The sequence below is a fragment of the Penicillium psychrosexuale genome (assembly GCF_028828465.1).
Source record: "Penicillium psychrosexuale strain IBT 29551 chromosome Unknown utg000004l, whole genome shotgun sequence".
Lineage (NCBI taxonomy): Eukaryota > Fungi > Ascomycota > Eurotiomycetes > Eurotiales > Aspergillaceae > Penicillium > Penicillium psychrosexuale.
This window is the reverse complement of record NW_026643189.1, coordinates 389,604-406,128: the sequence shown is the minus strand read 5'-3', so window position 1 is coordinate 406,128 and position 16,525 is coordinate 389,604. Positions and strand designations below refer to the sequence as shown.

At 48.7% G+C, this 16,525-nt stretch overlaps 5 protein-coding genes across 5 annotated transcripts; 3 read left to right on the top strand and 2 right to left on the bottom strand.

The window, feature by feature from the left end:
- Window positions 1–4,541: 4,541 nt before the first annotated feature.
- On the top strand, window positions 4,542–6,299 carry N7518_005960 (GTP-binding protein Obg; the record flags this gene model as incomplete). Its single annotated transcript, XM_057186887.1, has 1 exon — window positions 4,542–6,299. The coding sequence occupies one exon, from the start codon at window positions 4,542–4,544 to the stop codon at window positions 6,297–6,299; it is 1,758 nt and encodes a 585-aa protein (XP_057038590.1).
- Window positions 6,300–6,659: 360 nt separating this feature from the next.
- N7518_005959 (putative JmjC domain protein) lies at window positions 6,660–8,267 on the top strand (the record flags this gene model as incomplete). The annotated part of the gene is made up of 1 exon (XM_057186886.1): window positions 6,660–8,267. One exon carries the CDS (start codon window positions 6,660–6,662, stop codon window positions 8,265–8,267), a length of 1,608 nt encoding a protein of 535 aa, XP_057038589.1.
- A 467-nt stretch (window positions 8,268–8,734) lies between these two features.
- On the bottom strand, window positions 8,735–11,334 carry N7518_005958 (cell division control 45 family protein; the record flags this gene model as incomplete). Its single annotated transcript, XM_057186885.1, has 2 exons — window positions 8,735–10,531; window positions 10,582–11,334. 2 exons carry the CDS (start codon window positions 11,332–11,334, stop codon window positions 8,735–8,737), a joined length of 2,550 nt encoding a protein of 849 aa, XP_057038588.1.
- A 1,405-nt stretch (window positions 11,335–12,739) lies between these two features.
- N7518_005957 (uncharacterized protein) lies at window positions 12,740–14,509 on the top strand (the record flags this gene model as incomplete). The annotated part of the gene is made up of 2 exons (XM_057186884.1): window positions 12,740–12,875; window positions 12,924–14,509. 2 exons carry the CDS (start codon window positions 12,740–12,742, stop codon window positions 14,507–14,509), a joined length of 1,722 nt encoding a protein of 573 aa, XP_057038587.1.
- A 400-nt stretch (window positions 14,510–14,909) lies between these two features.
- N7518_005956 (uncharacterized protein) lies at window positions 14,910–16,088 on the bottom strand (the record flags this gene model as incomplete). The annotated part of the gene is made up of 1 exon (XM_057186883.1): window positions 14,910–16,088. The coding sequence occupies one exon, from the start codon at window positions 16,086–16,088 to the stop codon at window positions 14,910–14,912; it is 1,179 nt and encodes a 392-aa protein (XP_057038586.1).
- Between the last annotated feature and the right edge of the window lie 437 nt (window positions 16,089–16,525).

The window sequence follows — 16,525 nt, the reverse complement described above, 5'->3', positions numbered from 1 at the left end:
GGCAAAATTGCTGGGTGCGGCTTCCCTTTCTGTCCCGCGATGAGGAAGAAAACTCAGTTGTGTGATGTATCAACTTTTGGAGTCACTCCCGTGGGCCGGATTCCGTCATTCAAAGTCTAGATCTTCGATGGCAAATTCGATGGAAAAGGGGCTACACACTATGCTGACGGGCAAAAACAAGGATTCCAACATATCCCTCCCGATGTTGTACAAGGGTGTATACATATCAATGTAGGCGATGTACAACATACATTGCAGATCAGTCTAATCCCATTGTTTTCAGAGGTGTGATCCCGCTACGTAGATTCGGATACATGCCGGTTTAACTCCGAGCAAAACAGGCTCCATTCCTATTCCTTGCTATTTTAATAAGCCGCCACCGGTCGTGCCGTCCTTGGGATGTGTACGGAGTACTCCGTACAATATATGGAGTATGGAGTATGGAGTACATACGTATATGCATTTGAGACGGGAACTCATAGCTTCATGCAGTCTACCCGATCGATCGAGCAAGAAGGTTTGAGTTTAATTGCTTCAATGCGATTTACTTCCTCGACTCCCGATCCAGAACCTTGCGGCGATCGGTTACACGATTTGTTTAGCTGTCTCTTTCTAGAGATCGGTATCCATGTCGGCTACCCTTGATTCTAGACACTAGTGGGACCTTACTTGGTAGGGTTGAAGAGTGTATACGTACAACGTACTATAGACTACAATATATCATGGATAGCTGAATCTTCAACTTAATTGTTTGGACTGGTCGTACCAGCTAAACCCCACATCTGCATTTCCGATCTAGATTTATGGCTTAGCTTTAGATCTCGGAAGTTTGGGGAAGATTGAAATTCTAATTTCTAAAGGTTGTCGAGGAGCTGCATGGAGTATAAGTGACAGGTGTACTTTTGTGAACCGGCAAGGCGTATCCGAACCCATGCATGATGCATACGTACGAATTCTGACAGGCAAGATCGGAACCTAGCCTTGGAGATTAAGATTGCCCAGCTGCCTTGCGTGTCTTCCAAGGTTTTTCATTCCAGAGGTGCGTCCCGAGGAAAGCTGAATCCTCTGGTCCGGCAGCTGAGCGGGATGTCCGCGGTCCAATAAAATCTCCAAATCGCCTTCCACCTCGGGGTCCCCGCTAGACAAACCATGGAACTTACAGATCCAGTTCCACGGTACTACTAAGTTAAGGATATATGGAGTACATTAGTGTCTCCCGAGGTTCCTCCCAAAGAGGGGCTAATGTAAAGAATGGATTGGTATTGTAAGAAGTACCCATATTACCATCCGATCTCTTTTTTTTTTTTTTTTTCTATTTCCGTGACCAACAGGAACGATCGCCCTCATCCGCACTTGTGGCAAGCGGAAAGCAGGGATCCGGTGCCGCGGTGACGGGTACACTTACAGTGCAAAAGTTCCGCGAGTGGATCCGAATCACATCTCGTACTCCGTATTTTCGCAAGGATTTTCACACTATCGATTCTACTCGCGAACATTCCTGTTCTTCTTCCCGTTTTTTATTGATTTCTTTTTGCCCCGCAAGGTACCGGGGAGCTGAATTCCGTGGACTTTTGGTCAGCTGGATCTATACACTTCTTACGTACTTCCCGCCTTACTTCATGTACTCTAGACTTTGCGATCGAGATCGATTCCCCTGCAGGAGTCTAGGCACAGAATGTTGAGTTCATTGCAGTCACGTGTGGTCTTACTGGAAACCAATTGAAGCTCAATGGTATCACTCAAGATCACCTGCCTGGTATCTTGTCGATTATCCAACATCCCACCTTCAACCCATTTATAGCTTGGCCAACATACGATAACTACCGTGAGCAGCAACTTGTCGTCCTACCTGATACTAGTTAAATGAAAATCTGGTTATTGGATCTAGACTTCGAGCAATAACTCCTTTTGAATTGCGTATCATTATTTCCCAAGTAGCCAATACACAAACCTAGTCGCCGCTTGCGCGTCCTTGACGAGCTGGGAGTTTAATACTTCGATTGCTCAGCCATCTGAATATTACTCCAGAGAAATTTCATACAAATAATTAGCCCACGCAAACAGCAGAATGATACCTAGAGGGTGGTACAATACATAGCCTCACAGGTCACAGGTCTATAAAAACAAGTTGTCCATGCATATATCGTGACATATAGTTAAGTAGTTAACTAACTACGGAGTACTAAAAGACAATTCCTCAAAGATCATTCAATACAATATCAATTAGTACCAAAGACTACTTCGTATACTCGTAAAGTTTACCGAATTGGACGAACCCCTAAAAATTACCGCCACCGATCATATCTAGATAGAGTCCAGATACGAACGGCTCCGTACAGACGCATGATCTTAGTGCTAAACCTCTTAGCAAAAGTACAGCAGACTTCCCCATGTAGTACTTTTGCTCGCCCCGGAGCCAAGATCTGATCGCCTTGAGGCTCGGTTCTGGTGGGTTCTTTCCCTGGCGTCTCTCTAGTCTGTCAGCTTCCCTCTCTTGCTCCTGAGAGTATGGTGATGGTACTCTGATTGGTCGAAAAATTGTGGAATCTTCTTATGCACAGTACTGTGGGCAAGTTTTCGTCTGATGCCCATATCTTTATTTTCACTTCATATCTCTCGGATCATGCCATATAGCGAATTTCACGCCCCTGAGTGGAAGAAACCTAGAAAATGCCAGAGACCGCTCTTCACAATAAGTTCACTCTTGCTCATAGGTTGATTGATCTCACTGTTGAACACGATTCCCGCTTCTGCAGTTGCCATAATCACGCTATAAATGTGACAGCGGGTCACAGATTCCTGCCTGTGCTAAAATTGACATTAGAGCTAGGGCCATCGGACCTTTCAACACCGAGAATGCAGCCTCTATGATATATCCACTACACGGGTACTTGATACTGCAGAGGTGTGATCCTATCCCGTTTTGGAATTGGCTTTAATCTCAAATCTCAAATTCCAAATCATCTCTCATAATCTCTCTCCGCTGCATAGTTTGTTATTATCGATCTGCCTATGTCTTAATTTATGTCGCTTGCCATTTTCGAGTACTACATACTGTTATCTACCGACGTTGCGCATGATATACGTACGTCCATGTATCTCGCCTTCCGCCTACTTTTCACTTAATTGCATGAGTTTTCCCGCATGAATAAAGACATTGTAGACTCGGGTATGTGCTTGCTTGAGTGTAATAATTATGTCGATATAGACCAAGGCAACATGAAATCGGTGTGTTAGTACATTCTTAGGGCAATTCAAAATATATTTTAGAGCCGTCCTAGATCATATAATTGTTTAGTCAAGTTCGATGAAAACTAATTGATAGAAAGCCATTCCCCGAGCAGATAATATACCCGAGGAATTGTGTATAAGGGTAATCCCCATTCCAGTCAATATTAGGCACTGATTTGTATAAAGCTATCAGAAAGAAACTCTCAAAAAAAAAAGGAGCACCGGACAGTTGGAGCAAGGTAAACACATCCAATAAAAACAAGGATACACCGAATCCATGTAAAACACGCCTGGTAAGAACACAAAAACAAAACCAAAGAGTTCAGCTAGCCGAGACAAGGACATAATCAGAAGCATCTATATCCTTGTTGATTCCGTCCGGACTAGAGTGCTGCGCCTTGGGTTCTCCCACTTGTGACTGTTGCGAAAGCTTTCGTGTATTAATTTGAGCCGGCTGTGAAATATAGGAGAAGTCAAGTCGTCATAACGTCAAAGTTGATGATCAGCCCCTGAGTAATGGTCATGCTAGTGATCTATGGATGCATTGATAGTTCCCAAGGTTCTCCGCCAACATAAGCTGCTATCTTCCTAATCTCAGCAGGTTGAAAAAGCAAATAACAGTACAGTATTAAACCAAACAAAGGCAACAGACCGTTACGTATTTTACTCTCCTCCGCTGCATGTCAGCGACTCAACATTAGGGAAAGCTAGACAAAGAGTCGAGTCGCAATCAGACAGGATTAAAATTGAGCTAGTCTATTCAAGTAAAATCCGCATCTGTTTATTGGTCACTTTCTCACGAGATCGGGGAGTCACAGCGGCAACTTGCAGATGCAGCAAAGTACTCTGTACTTGTTTTGACCCTACGGATCAGATGTGGAAACCCGACGGCTTCTCATAATATGGGTTGATGAGGTGGCAAGCGAACGGTTAGATGCAGAGTTGGGCATTGTTTTGAACAGCTCGTTTTTCCTTGGCAAATCCTTCTGAATATCGAGTCTGATCAGCGGCATGTTATTTACACAGCCCTTTTTGGATTCGCAAAAATGGGAAAATTGGATTAAAAAGGAGTAACTTTAAGGTATGGCCATATATTCTGCACCCATTGGGGAGACTATAAATGGCTTATCATCATGTGATCTTATCGGGACATTGAGAAATCCGCTGAAGTCATAACTCACTCTGTTGACAATTCACAGAAAACCGGTATATCTGCGCCCTATGAAGATCTAATCTTGACTTGAACTATTTCAAAAGTTGCAAGAACTGCATTCACAGAATGAGCGAGAAATAGCCGCCAATCACACATCATGGCGCATGCACGAGTCTATTTTTCCCTTCCCATACGACCATTCCTTCCAAGACAAGCCCGTTGCAGCCGATTATTCCTACGAGACCTTCAAAAACCTTGCGTCGCACGGAACCGATTTCAGAGCACCAAGGCCGACCCCGAAACACCACCTCAGCCTAGCCAAAATGCCGTATCTGACGAGGTAAAACCAGACCTGTCGCATCTGGATCCTTCTCCGGAGGATTATTCGCGGTTCATTTTCCAAGACAAATGCCGGGTGAAAATACATGCTGGATCTGGTGGACATGGCTGTGTCGCCTACCTGCGCGAGAAATACGTCGAAGAGGGACCTCCGAACGGCGGCGACGGTGGCAGCGGAGGCGGTATCTACATCCAGACTGTCGAGGGCTTGACTAGTCTTCACAAGCTGGCCCGCAGAGGCATTATCAGAGCTAGCAGGGGACGAAACGGACAGGGTAAAAGTAAGGGTGGAAAACGAGGCGATGACGTCCTCCTTCAGGTGCCTGTCGGCACCGTGGTGCGGGAGGTGAGCCGTTATGATCCGGTCGAGGTGGAGTGGGCGCGCATCAAGGCCGCAGAAGAAGCGGCCTATATTGCTAAAGAGGAGAAAAAGGTGTGGCGGGCTCCTAGTGATTCTGAAATTGAAGGTGAAGATGAAGGCGAAGGTGAAGGGTTTGAAGAAACAGAAGAGGACGAGTTCAACCCTATCCAGCACGATCGCTGGGTACTACACCCCGCCGCAAAGCCGTCTGATTTTCTTATGGTCCAATTTCCGAAATCATACCCGCGACGACAGAATATTGCAGCCATGGAACCCAAGGCACCGATTTGGCTGGATCTTTCAAAACCTATGGATAAACCCATGCTTCTGGCTGCCGGTGGTATTGGCGGGCTGGGCAATCCGCACTTCTCCACACGCGTAATGGGACGACCAAAGTTCGCAAGTCGAGGTGAAGGTGGAATGATGTTGGAACTCGACTTTGAGCTCAAGCTCCTTGCAGATGTCGGATTGGTTGGGAAACCAAACGCCGGCAAGAGTACGCTCCTTCGCTCGTTGACCAACAGTCGGACTCGCATTGGAAACTGGGAGTTCACGACACTTTCCCCCAGTATTGGTACTGTGATCACCGACGACATGAAGGGTCGTCCTCTTGTTGAGTCGAAGGTCCGTCGCACACACTTCACTATTGCGGACATTCCGGGTCTGGTGGAAGGCGCCCATCTCGACCGAGGACTTGGGCTGGGGTTCCTTCGGCACATCGACCGAGCTGGGATTCTTGCCTTTGTGGTTGATCTCAGCAACGGCGATCCTGTAGAGGAACTCCAGAAACTGTGGCGCGAACTTGGAGAGTACGAGCGAATGCGCGATGCAGATCCCGAATCTGAGGAAGACGACATCATTGAATGGAATCCATTCAATGAAACTGAGGATGGTGGCCATCGGCGACAGATACTTGACCGAGAGCCCGCCCCCATCTTGAATACCAACCCCGACGGCTCGCTGCCTCCGCTGGTGATGACACCTCTGCATTTGAAGCCTTGGTTTGTCGTGGCAACCAAGGCAGACCTGGAAAACACACAAGACCAATTCCGAGCTCTGCAGGAGTACTTGTCTGGTGTTCAGAATGGCTCGATTGAGCACCCCTCGGGTCATGAACGCGCTTGGAAGGAGAAAGTGTGTGTTGTTCCGGTCAGTGCCAAAAGAGGCGAAGGGGTGTCTCGAATTCCTAAACTGGTGATGGAGCTTCTCGAATAAAGCGTGTATATTAGAAAACTCCCTTGATCTTGAACAAAGTGTACTATATAATAAAATCAATATACCTTCAACATCCCTCTGCAATCTAAGCTCTCATATGCCTGGGTTTAGTTTCATCCTATCTAGGCAACCTCCTAGCTCTAATGTATTAAATGACATAGAAAAAATAGGGTATTCATTTCTTTCTCCATTTGACTGCCCAAATGAGGGTCTGGGATATATTTTGAACGCGGTAGGAGGAACTCGAATCCACCACAACACCATACCTTGGGGACACTTAGGGAGGACATTGGGGATAATTTCTAGCTCACCTCTTTCTTTCCTTCCGTTCTCGCTTTCTCCTGCACCTCCCCCTCAGTCATGGCCCTTTTATCAGTCCTCAGTGACGCGTTGTCCGTTATCGCCAAGCCGAGCTCTGACGACCCAATTCTCCAATGCGACAACCCTGAACTTCAAGATCTTCTCTTCAACGACACTGAGAAAGCATTTGAGCTCGCCAACTCAAAACTGCACTCCTTTCCATTCAAGGATGTGCACATCTGCTGGCATCGACTCTACACGGACGCGTCTATCGTCAAGGCCTGCGTCATCATCATCACAAAATGCGGCCTGATCTCCATTGAAAACCAGCACCTAATTGTCTCACAACTCATTCAAGACATAAAGAATGCAACTGAGCCGAAGCTCTCCCCCGACACGCCATGGCTATCAGATGTCGTGGCGATCCTGGATAACGTCCTGATCATGTCTGGAGCCCCCCTCCGCGAGAAGCTGGTCGAATCCCTATTGTCCACGCTGCAGGCAGCTACGGAATCCCATAAATTCGAATACGACGAAACTGATGGTCCGGAGTATCCAATTGCGAAACGCAGAAAATTCTCGCCGCCTCTCTTCCCTCCAAATGCGATCCGTGAACCCCATCTGGACCATCCGATCCCGCGTATATCGGCGCCCTCATTCGATTCCATCGAACATCACATTCAAAACATCCGCACCCCACTGGTGATACAAGATGCAATTGAACACTGGCCAGCCATTTCGACGCGTCCATGGTCTTCGCGCAACTACTGGTGGGACCGCACGTTTGGGGGTCGCCGATTGGTCCCCGTTGAGGTGGGAAGGTCGTATACCGACGAGGACTGGGGACAGAAGATCATGCCATTCAAAGAGTTTGTGGACAAGTACATATGGCAAGGAAAATTAGCTCCGGCTGAGGCGCCGGAAAACCAGCCCCAGGTCACTAACCTCGATGGGGAGACAGCATACATGGCACAACACGATCTACTTACTCAAATCCCCGCCTTGCGTAACGACATCAGTGTACCAGACTACTGCTATATCACTCCACCAGGTCCAGATCCGGGAACACCAGTGTATGAGAAGAAACAGCGAGAGTGTGAGGCTAAAGTTCAAGCACAGGTTCCTGAAACCTCGCATGGCCCCCAGTTGGACACAGCACCAAAGGAGCATGTCATAGACGAACACAACTCAGATGCAGGCTCGCTTCTGGGTGTCCCCAGCGACCCAATTATCAACACCTGGATCGGACCGGTGTGGACGATCTCCCCTCTCCACCACGACCCCCACCACAATATCCTCGCGCAGGTCGTGGGCACCAAGTACATCCGGCTGTACTCGCCACACACGCCTGACTCTCAGATCCACCCACGGGGCCAAGAATGGGTCACGTCTATTGATGAGACGGCAGAGCCAGATCCTGTATCCGGGGCTCTGCCAACCACTCGTAGATCGGTTGACATGTCCAACACTTCCAAGGTGGACCTGGCGGCTATCGAGACTTCCCCTGTTGAATATGAGAAATGGGAGGAGATGTGGCCTGGGTTCATGGACGCCGATTATGTGGAGACTGTTCTTAAGGAAGGCGAGTGTCTCTACATTCCTGTTGGGTGGTGGCACTATGTGCGTGGGCTGAGGGCTGGGATTAGCGTGAACTTCTGGTGGGGGTAAAAGAACAGCTCTGTGAAAGAACCACGATGATGTGATGTCTCGGAATGAGATTGATGTGCTCCTACTTTGCGAACGGTGTCAGATGATACGCTATTATTACGAACCTGACACCAGCAAATTGTATGTATTATTCCAAGTATTGCAATAACTCGATTATTCTATATGAGAAGCATCCAATAATCAGCTCTCGGAAGGTCGAAAATACATAGATTCGATGCAACTATGGACTAGATAGAATCAGACATGTTTTCCTCACGGAACAAGAAACACCATAAACGCCATTGGAAACAGATGCAAGAATGAAGGGCGTTTGAATGCTCGCAAGCGAAACCCATGCAACGGTCATTATGCATGTAGCCGGTTTCAAAGTCCAGTATCCCCTCCCATATATCCCTCCCACCCCATGCATCGAAGAAAGTAAACAAAGATGACAGGTCGTAGACTGCGTGATTGATCGTAGAGGGTATTTAGCCTACCACACTGCGGAAACTCAATGCTTCGAGGAAGCCGCCAAGGTCATCCTTCTGGACCTCGACAACACAATGCTCGAAGCTGTCGATTCGTACACGGGCGTTCGTCTCCTGGACTACCTCCTGGAAGGCAATGCCAAACCGGTTGCGGAGAAGATGCTTCTTTCCACGCGGATCTTCCTCGTCCTCGGACTCCGATTCCGATGAAGACTCAGATTCCTCTGAATCTGAGTCTTCGGCACCAGTCTCGTCTTCTCGCTCGGCACGCTCTGTTGCTCGCTTGGACCGGCGCTCTGATCGCTCTTTCTGTTTCTTCTCCTTATCTTCCTTCTTCTTCTTGCGTTCCTCTTGGCGCTTGGACATGGCAGCGAAGTCAACAACGCCGCCGCCGCCACCAGTACCAACGACGACATAGAGATCGCGATCTTCGTCGAGACCAGCAAGGACGAGAGGAGTTCCCGCTGCCCTCTTGCGACCGATCTTGATTGAGTCCCCCCGCTCTTTTTCTTGGACTCGAATGGCCTCGGCGATCCACAGGGCCAATTTCGTCAAGGCCCCAGGGTTGGTGAAGAGTTTGACGTCGGGTCCATCCTTAACCACAGCAATGCGGAATGCTCGAAGGTGACGGATTTGATGTTTAGAGAGCAGGGAGGTACCGGTGCGAAGGATAGCACGGTGTAGGTGTTGGGCGAGGGGCAGAGACTCTAGAAGAATCGTGGGTGATTCGGATGTTAATGAAAGCGCATCATAGGCACTCCAGAACCGAGGCAGCAGACTGGCCAAGTCAGATGCGCCTGTGATTCCACTGTTCTCTGCATCATCACGCACTCGTGGAAGACGTTTGGCGTCCCAGGAAGCCAAAGTCTCATGTGGCCCAACTTCCAGCATCGCACCCACAATAACACCTACGTCTGTGGCAGAGAGGCAAGCCTTCCAGCCCCAGCAACGCACAAATCCCCAGCCCTCACGGGCACTCGCACTGGTAGATCCCGCTGATGGTACGAGTCCGTCTAAGCCATACATAGGGGCGTACTTGAGCAGCCGTGATCGTAGTACACGCTTCAATTCCATGTCCATGTGGGTATAGTATTGGTGACACTGGGTCAGACTAATTCCCATCTTGGCCAGAAGTTTGTGCAGTCGTTTGCGGCCATTCTCAGTCCATACATGCAGCCTTGGCGCAAGATAGGGACTGTGCAGCATACTCTCGTATAGTGACCAGTGCCTGACAAGAAGGAATCGCGGTTCAGGAGAAAGACGAATCGACGTATCGGTGGGTGATCTAGCGGTTGTTGGAATGACACCGTTGATCTCTCCTCGAATGTCACGGTTGAATTCTAAAGGATCAGGCGGGTTCAAACGGTGCACCTCATCGCGAAGTATTTGACGGATGTGTTCACCACGTTGGCCACCCCAGCCTGCTGAGCCTCCTGATTCTGATGTGTTTGAAATACCCACTCCGGTCATTGTCCGACCGCTGAGTTCTAGACTGGAGACACCGACAATAGCAAGCCACAACAGGTCATTGTCATCTCGTCCAAGCTCAGATGCCAGAGAGTAGATCAGGGATGAAATCGGTTCGGAGTATGAAGTTCCAGACGAATAGTAGGCTTGTAGAACGGAGTCGTGTCTTCGCTTGAGATTAATTAGACGTTTCTTTAATGACCGCGCCGAGGGTTGTTTTGCCTCAGCTGGTGATGGCGAGTCAGTTGTCGGTGTCACAGATCGTGACGAGTTCGAAGAATTGATTCCAGTCTTTTTGCGGCGAGTGGGAGACGAGTCAATAAAGGAGCCCTATATCACGCATTAGTCCATTGTCGGATCATAAAAATGTTAAAACCTACTGAATTGCTTCTCCTCCGTTGGTGAGGCGGCTCATCGCCTTCTGAATCTTCATCGTCTTCGCGACCTGACCAGGATTTGCGCTTTTTTGACCCTGTTTGCGTTTCGTCTTCAGATCCGTCGTCACTCGCATCATCGTCGTCTTCGTCAACCTCTGGCATTTCTAGTAACGCGTAGTATGCCTCTCGTTCGTTGCGAAGCTCTTCCTCGATGTCTCCGTCGTCATACACGATAATGCCACCATTCTTCGACGTGTAAGCGGAAGTTATGCACCCTTTGTCAACCCCGCGTCCTCGCAGTCGCGAATTGACATCAATTTCAGTCATGTGCTGGCCTATCCCCGTTTGTCCACCAAACACGTTTCCCAGGTTCCACGGCCGTCGCGCGTCGAATACCCAGATTTCCACGCCTCCCATATCTTCCACCTCGTCCTCAGGATTGCTCAACGCAAGTATCTCGGCCAGATCTACTAGTCCCCCTACCCCGAGGCATACCACAACTCCTCCGCTGCCCCCATTGGTAGTCTGCATTGGGCGGACCATCTCCTCCCCCGCACGCGCAAGGTCGCCATATCCTGCAACTGGTTGGATTTTATGGGGGATATAGTCGCGTTTCAACAAAGAAGTGAGAATTCGACAGGCACATAGCGCGTCTGGCTCTAATGCCACGAGAATCAGGACGGGTGGAGAAAGCGGGTGGTGAGATCGGAGGAGTTGTAGGTAGAGGTGTGAGATGAGCTGCCGTGGGAGATACATGGCCAGCTTGGGATTATCATATGCTCATGCGACAGCTCATGAAGAAAGAGAACTCGTAAGAATAAGCCCAGAAATGTGAGGTGGTTATTTGGGGTGAAGCCCTTGCAGCAAAGAGTCTCTCATAGCGCCGGGGAAGTGGACAAGCGCGACGCGTCGGAGGCACGTGCCGGGATTCCATACCTCTTCATCACCTCGACGATATTTGCTCCCATTCTTTTATTATCGGAATATTTCACTATTTAAATGTCTTACTCCTCAACTCCTTGAATTTAATATGAGTATTTTCACAGAATATGTTGGTTCATCTTATTGCGCGATGCTTGCAAATTGGGTGCTTTACGCTAGATTTTTCTATACTCTTAAATTGAGTCTCACGCGAAAATCCTTTGTTCGAATCATGTTTCCTACCGTCTCTCTAGGAACGGAGGATCTCTCGGTGGTCAGATCAATTATCGATATTAAACCCCTGTTCCAGTGCTTGCACTTCTCCTAGTAGCATGTCGAAACGGAGAAGGCGTGTATTGAGCCAGAGGCTGCCTTGTCAATGTAGTCGATATACATTCCTTGAGTTGATCAAGGACTTTCTAACTTCGCCGGCGGTTGTCAAATTGTTGCCAATTGAACGGCCACTCAACGTTGTGTCTGTTAAAGACATGATGTATGATTGAATATCGAGATGACGGTTAGCAGTAACTTCTCAGTACCTGCGAGCCTTGCACGAGATATCATGTCAATTACAGCCACAGAAGCAGGTATGGAGCGTCTTTTTAACTCCGCTCGAGATATCGGTCATTATCGGCGAGGCTCTTCGAAGCCAAAGCCAAAGATGATTCAGAAGATCATGTTGTTCATGTGTTGACCACGATTTGACATGCAACAGCGGCTTTTACCACGGAAATATCTCTCATACCAAGAAAAGAAGCGACAGATGACGATAATGAGACCTAAAAGACTCCCTTTGACATGGTCAGTGATGGCAAAGAACTAGCCAGGCATAACATACCACACAGCCCTTTTCAGGAACCACCATCGGGAGACGGTAAAGGAGACATTGAAGAAGGTACAGACCATCTGATGTTGATAGTTATGCGGAAGATGAAATGATGGAGACCTGCTTCCTCTGATACACCCATCAAGCGCTTGAGACTACTTAATGCATATGTACTTGGAACTAGAGTTCCAACATTGAAGCTTGTAAAGATCAATCAATGAACCAACCTCGCTAAACCCAGTCACATGCTTGTGTTTGTCTTGTTTGATGATCCTGTCAACCCCGTGGGTCAAGCCCTGAGGGTCTTCCCGTCGTGACCCACAGTGATTATCCCACCGTCTCCACCCACTTGGTAACTATAGCTCTTTTTGTTTCTGTCAACGAGAGCTAAGAATCAAATTTCCAGCTACAGCAATGGGCACACGAGGTCTTGAGATAGTACGCTTTCGCGGGCGTTACTACATTCGCTGGCATCGTTTCGACAGTTACTTTGAGGGTCTCGGCGCTAAGATAGTCGCGAGCATCCCAACGGACCCTGAGAAATACAACAGTACGGCGCGAATAAAGATCTTGCTTTACACTATACTAATGCCTGCAGGATGGCTTGAGTCGATGCGAGCCCAGTATGCGGCCAAGGAAAGTGTTCTCGATAGAGATGTCTATGAGATCCGTGACGGCGTCAAACCCGACTATTCGCAGTTTGAGGAGTTTGAGTCGCTTCCTTCCGACTTCCCAGAGCTGAATAACTGGGCCGAGTACATCTACATCATCAACCTCGATCATGAAGTCCTCACTATGAACCACACCATACATTGGAAGCTGGGGAATGTCCCGCGTCAGGACGACCTATGGCTTCGTGCCATTGTAGGCAGCATCTATCGGTACGAGTCCACCATCTCGCCTGAAATCTGTCCCGAAGAGCACATGGCCTCACCGGCTTTAGAGTATCCCGAGCCAACATGGGACATCAAATATGACTTCCGCATTGTATCCCCGAGGACCGACATCGCGGAGGCACCGAAGGCGTTTGTCACACAAGTTCTAGCCGATACTATCAGTCAATACGAGACGCAGATTATTACGTTTGGAAAGGAGTGGAGCCCGAGCTCCTTCCCTTTTCGCGAGTTGACTTTTGCTCTCGTGTCAATTGCGTCTGGCCAGACCAAATTCCATTCTTTCCCCGTTCAGGAGTGTAACCCTCGAACATGCCAGAGATGGACCTGCAAGTCGAGCCACTTACACAGATTACCTGGATGGGTTGACGAAGAGTGGGTTGGCGATAGCGCTCCGTTACTGGAGTTCGGCTCCCCAGCTCATCGACCAGGCGAGCCTCCAGGGGCATCGCCCATGGAGACGATCTACTGGGTGGAGGACGTGCTTGTCAGTCTTGCACTGGTGGTTGACGGTGATTCCATCTCAAAGGCCGTTGCCTGGGGTGTCGAGCGCGGACACACCAACTTCCAGATTGTCATCTTATCCCTCTTTGAAGTGGCATTTGCAGAAGTCTCCTTTGATGGTGAGGTGGGGCCATTCGCCAAAGCCAGCAAAGCTGTCAAGCTCTCGCCTCTGCGTGTAGATGCTTGCGCGAGCACACATCCGCGCCAGCGACCAGAGCTGAAGCCTGGAATGGAGGCTCAGAATCGGGATGGTAAACGCACGGTGAACTCAGACTGCAAGGGGACAATCCGAAGACTACAACGCCATTTCCCTGGGCTCGCGGCACTTGTCAACTTCTTCGAAGTTGCCTCGAGCCGCCGCGCAGCATCCAAATTAGCAGGCATTCTCCCGCTGGAGCTGTACGACAGGATTGTGGACTTTGTCGATTATGATACGTGGAAGACCTGCTTGCAGGTATCGACTGGGGTTCGTTCCTGCTGCCTCCGCAAGTACAGGCTTGATGACCATATGAGAATTGTCTCAGGCCCCTTTGTGAGACAAGTACATCATTACCGTTACACACAGTGTCTGATGTCCTTCGACTTCGAAGACATGAAAACCGGCCAGATCCTTCCGATGATGCACGCTCCGGGAAGCGATTCGATAAGAGAGTGTAACTGGGTGCCGGTCATCGGCAGCGACCGAAAGGCGATCATGTTGGACATAATGATCCAGTTCAAGCCGGTGGAGGATGTGCCCGTGGAAGACGACAGCGATGATGACTTCTTGCACACGCCATTGCCATAGGCTGGAAGGAGATCGACTGAGTCATTTCAGGCTCCCAAATGCCTGCGAATTAATGTGAACTATGTGATCATGCGAGATGTGCTTAATTCCTGTGTTCCCAGCTCAGCCTGGGATACCGCTCCGCAATACGTTCAATAAACAGCAATTTATTAAGCCAACTAGCTACGTAGTTAATGTGTAAGAATTTCACTAGCTTAAGCAACGACGACTATGGCTATATCAACAGGCTGCTTCGCACCTTGCAACTTGCGTCTTCATCTTCGTTATTTAGTTGAATGTACTCTTTCTTCTTCAAGATCAATCTGGCACCTCACATCCTTAAATGTATTTTTGATAAAGATATTCTCCTCATTCTGGTAAAGCAAGTTTAGCTATCAGCTCCCCAGTCATTGCAACGAAGCTAGTACAGGAAGTCCTCAGCATACTCCTCATACTGCTGCATGAAGTCCTCCATGTTGAACTTGTCTTCCAACCGCTTATCTAATAGAATTCTATTGCCCGCTTCAGTGTATCCTTTTCGGAATATTGCGAACAGTTCCGGGCTCTTCAAGTAATGCGGGATGAAACGCTGATTGTCCCCTGTCACCATAGCTCCCTTGAAAGCTTGATAGACAATATCGGGGTCCTGGGTGAGGTCTACCGTCTCACATTGTCCGAAATCCAAGAGATATAACTGAACGGCGCGGTGCTGAAAGTCCGGTTCATGGTATCTTCCCTCGGGAGCTATGGCTGACGTTCCAAGAACAAACTCCACATCATCACCGTTGATGGCGGCGGCCCAATGTAGGGTTGCATAGGCTTTCCCCATCGCATTTGCAAGCGGGAGAGTCTCGATGCCAATCTGCTCCATCGGCTCAAGGTACAGAGGGAAATTTCGTAGCGGAGTCTCCTGATCAATGGTACCATTTGCCTTACCAAGATAGACACGGGCAAGGCAGTGCTTATTTCCAGGGTGATTGAGGATAGCCTCAATCCTAGTATTATTGAGGTATTGAGGAGTATAAAACTGGGAGATTAAGGCCCTTCGCACGACTTTCGGTAACGGAAGAATCCGTTCCATCATCATAAGGTCTCCACGTATACAATAGGCCTGAGGGATTTTTGGTAAGATCTCATCCCAGAAAGCATTATTCTCTTCTTTGAAGATAAAGTTGTAAGGTTTTGGAACGTGGACTTCGCTGTTGAGGGAATGGTAATACTCGAATGTAGCCGAAACAGTACAGTGGATCCTATACTCATGACCGAGGTTCGATGGCAGGTCTTCGTTTCCAGGAAATTCCTTCTTTAGTACTAGAGGCTTGCCGACCTGCTCAAATACAGCTCCCTGCAAGCCAGCTCCGATTTGGTTGAGGGTTTGTAAGTCGGGGCGAGAACGTGCATTCTGAAAACGGATGCTGAAGGAAGAGGTCGTCGAAATGACAGAATTCAAGCTAAGAGTTCGTTGGAGAATTGCCGAATCCGTCAGGAGTCCGAGGTTTGTTGCTAAGAACTGTTGAGAAATTCTGGCGTTCTGCGCGATGGACAGGGCTTCCGATGTCGCCGATTCATCGCTGCTTTGACCCTCACGCCGTGGATTCATGATGATTGCGTGTACTGACAGATGAGTTGGGTTGAGTGTTGTGACAGATGAGTTGGGTTGAGTGTTGTGACAGATGAGTTGGGTTGAGTGTTGTGTTGTGGAAAGAGCTGGTTAAGTATGACGTGCCAGTCCGTCGCTCCTCTAATAGAGAAATGCTACCGACACGCGAAAATTGCTACCGTCACGTTACCGCCATACCACTTCGAGTGATCTCGCCGGCCTACGAGATAGTCGTTGCAGAGCAAAGCGGCTAATTCTAACTTCTAATGCTGCGCAAAGCCCACCGGCTTCACAGCAACCCCTCGGCTAGATCAACTCCCCTGCTTTTGTCATAAGTCATAATTCAGCTCCCCTAGGAGAAACTTGGCCACGTGACCTTACCTGGTCACCTGACGCTGCATTAAAACGCTATTATTTCTCCCCCTAGGAGAAAACTT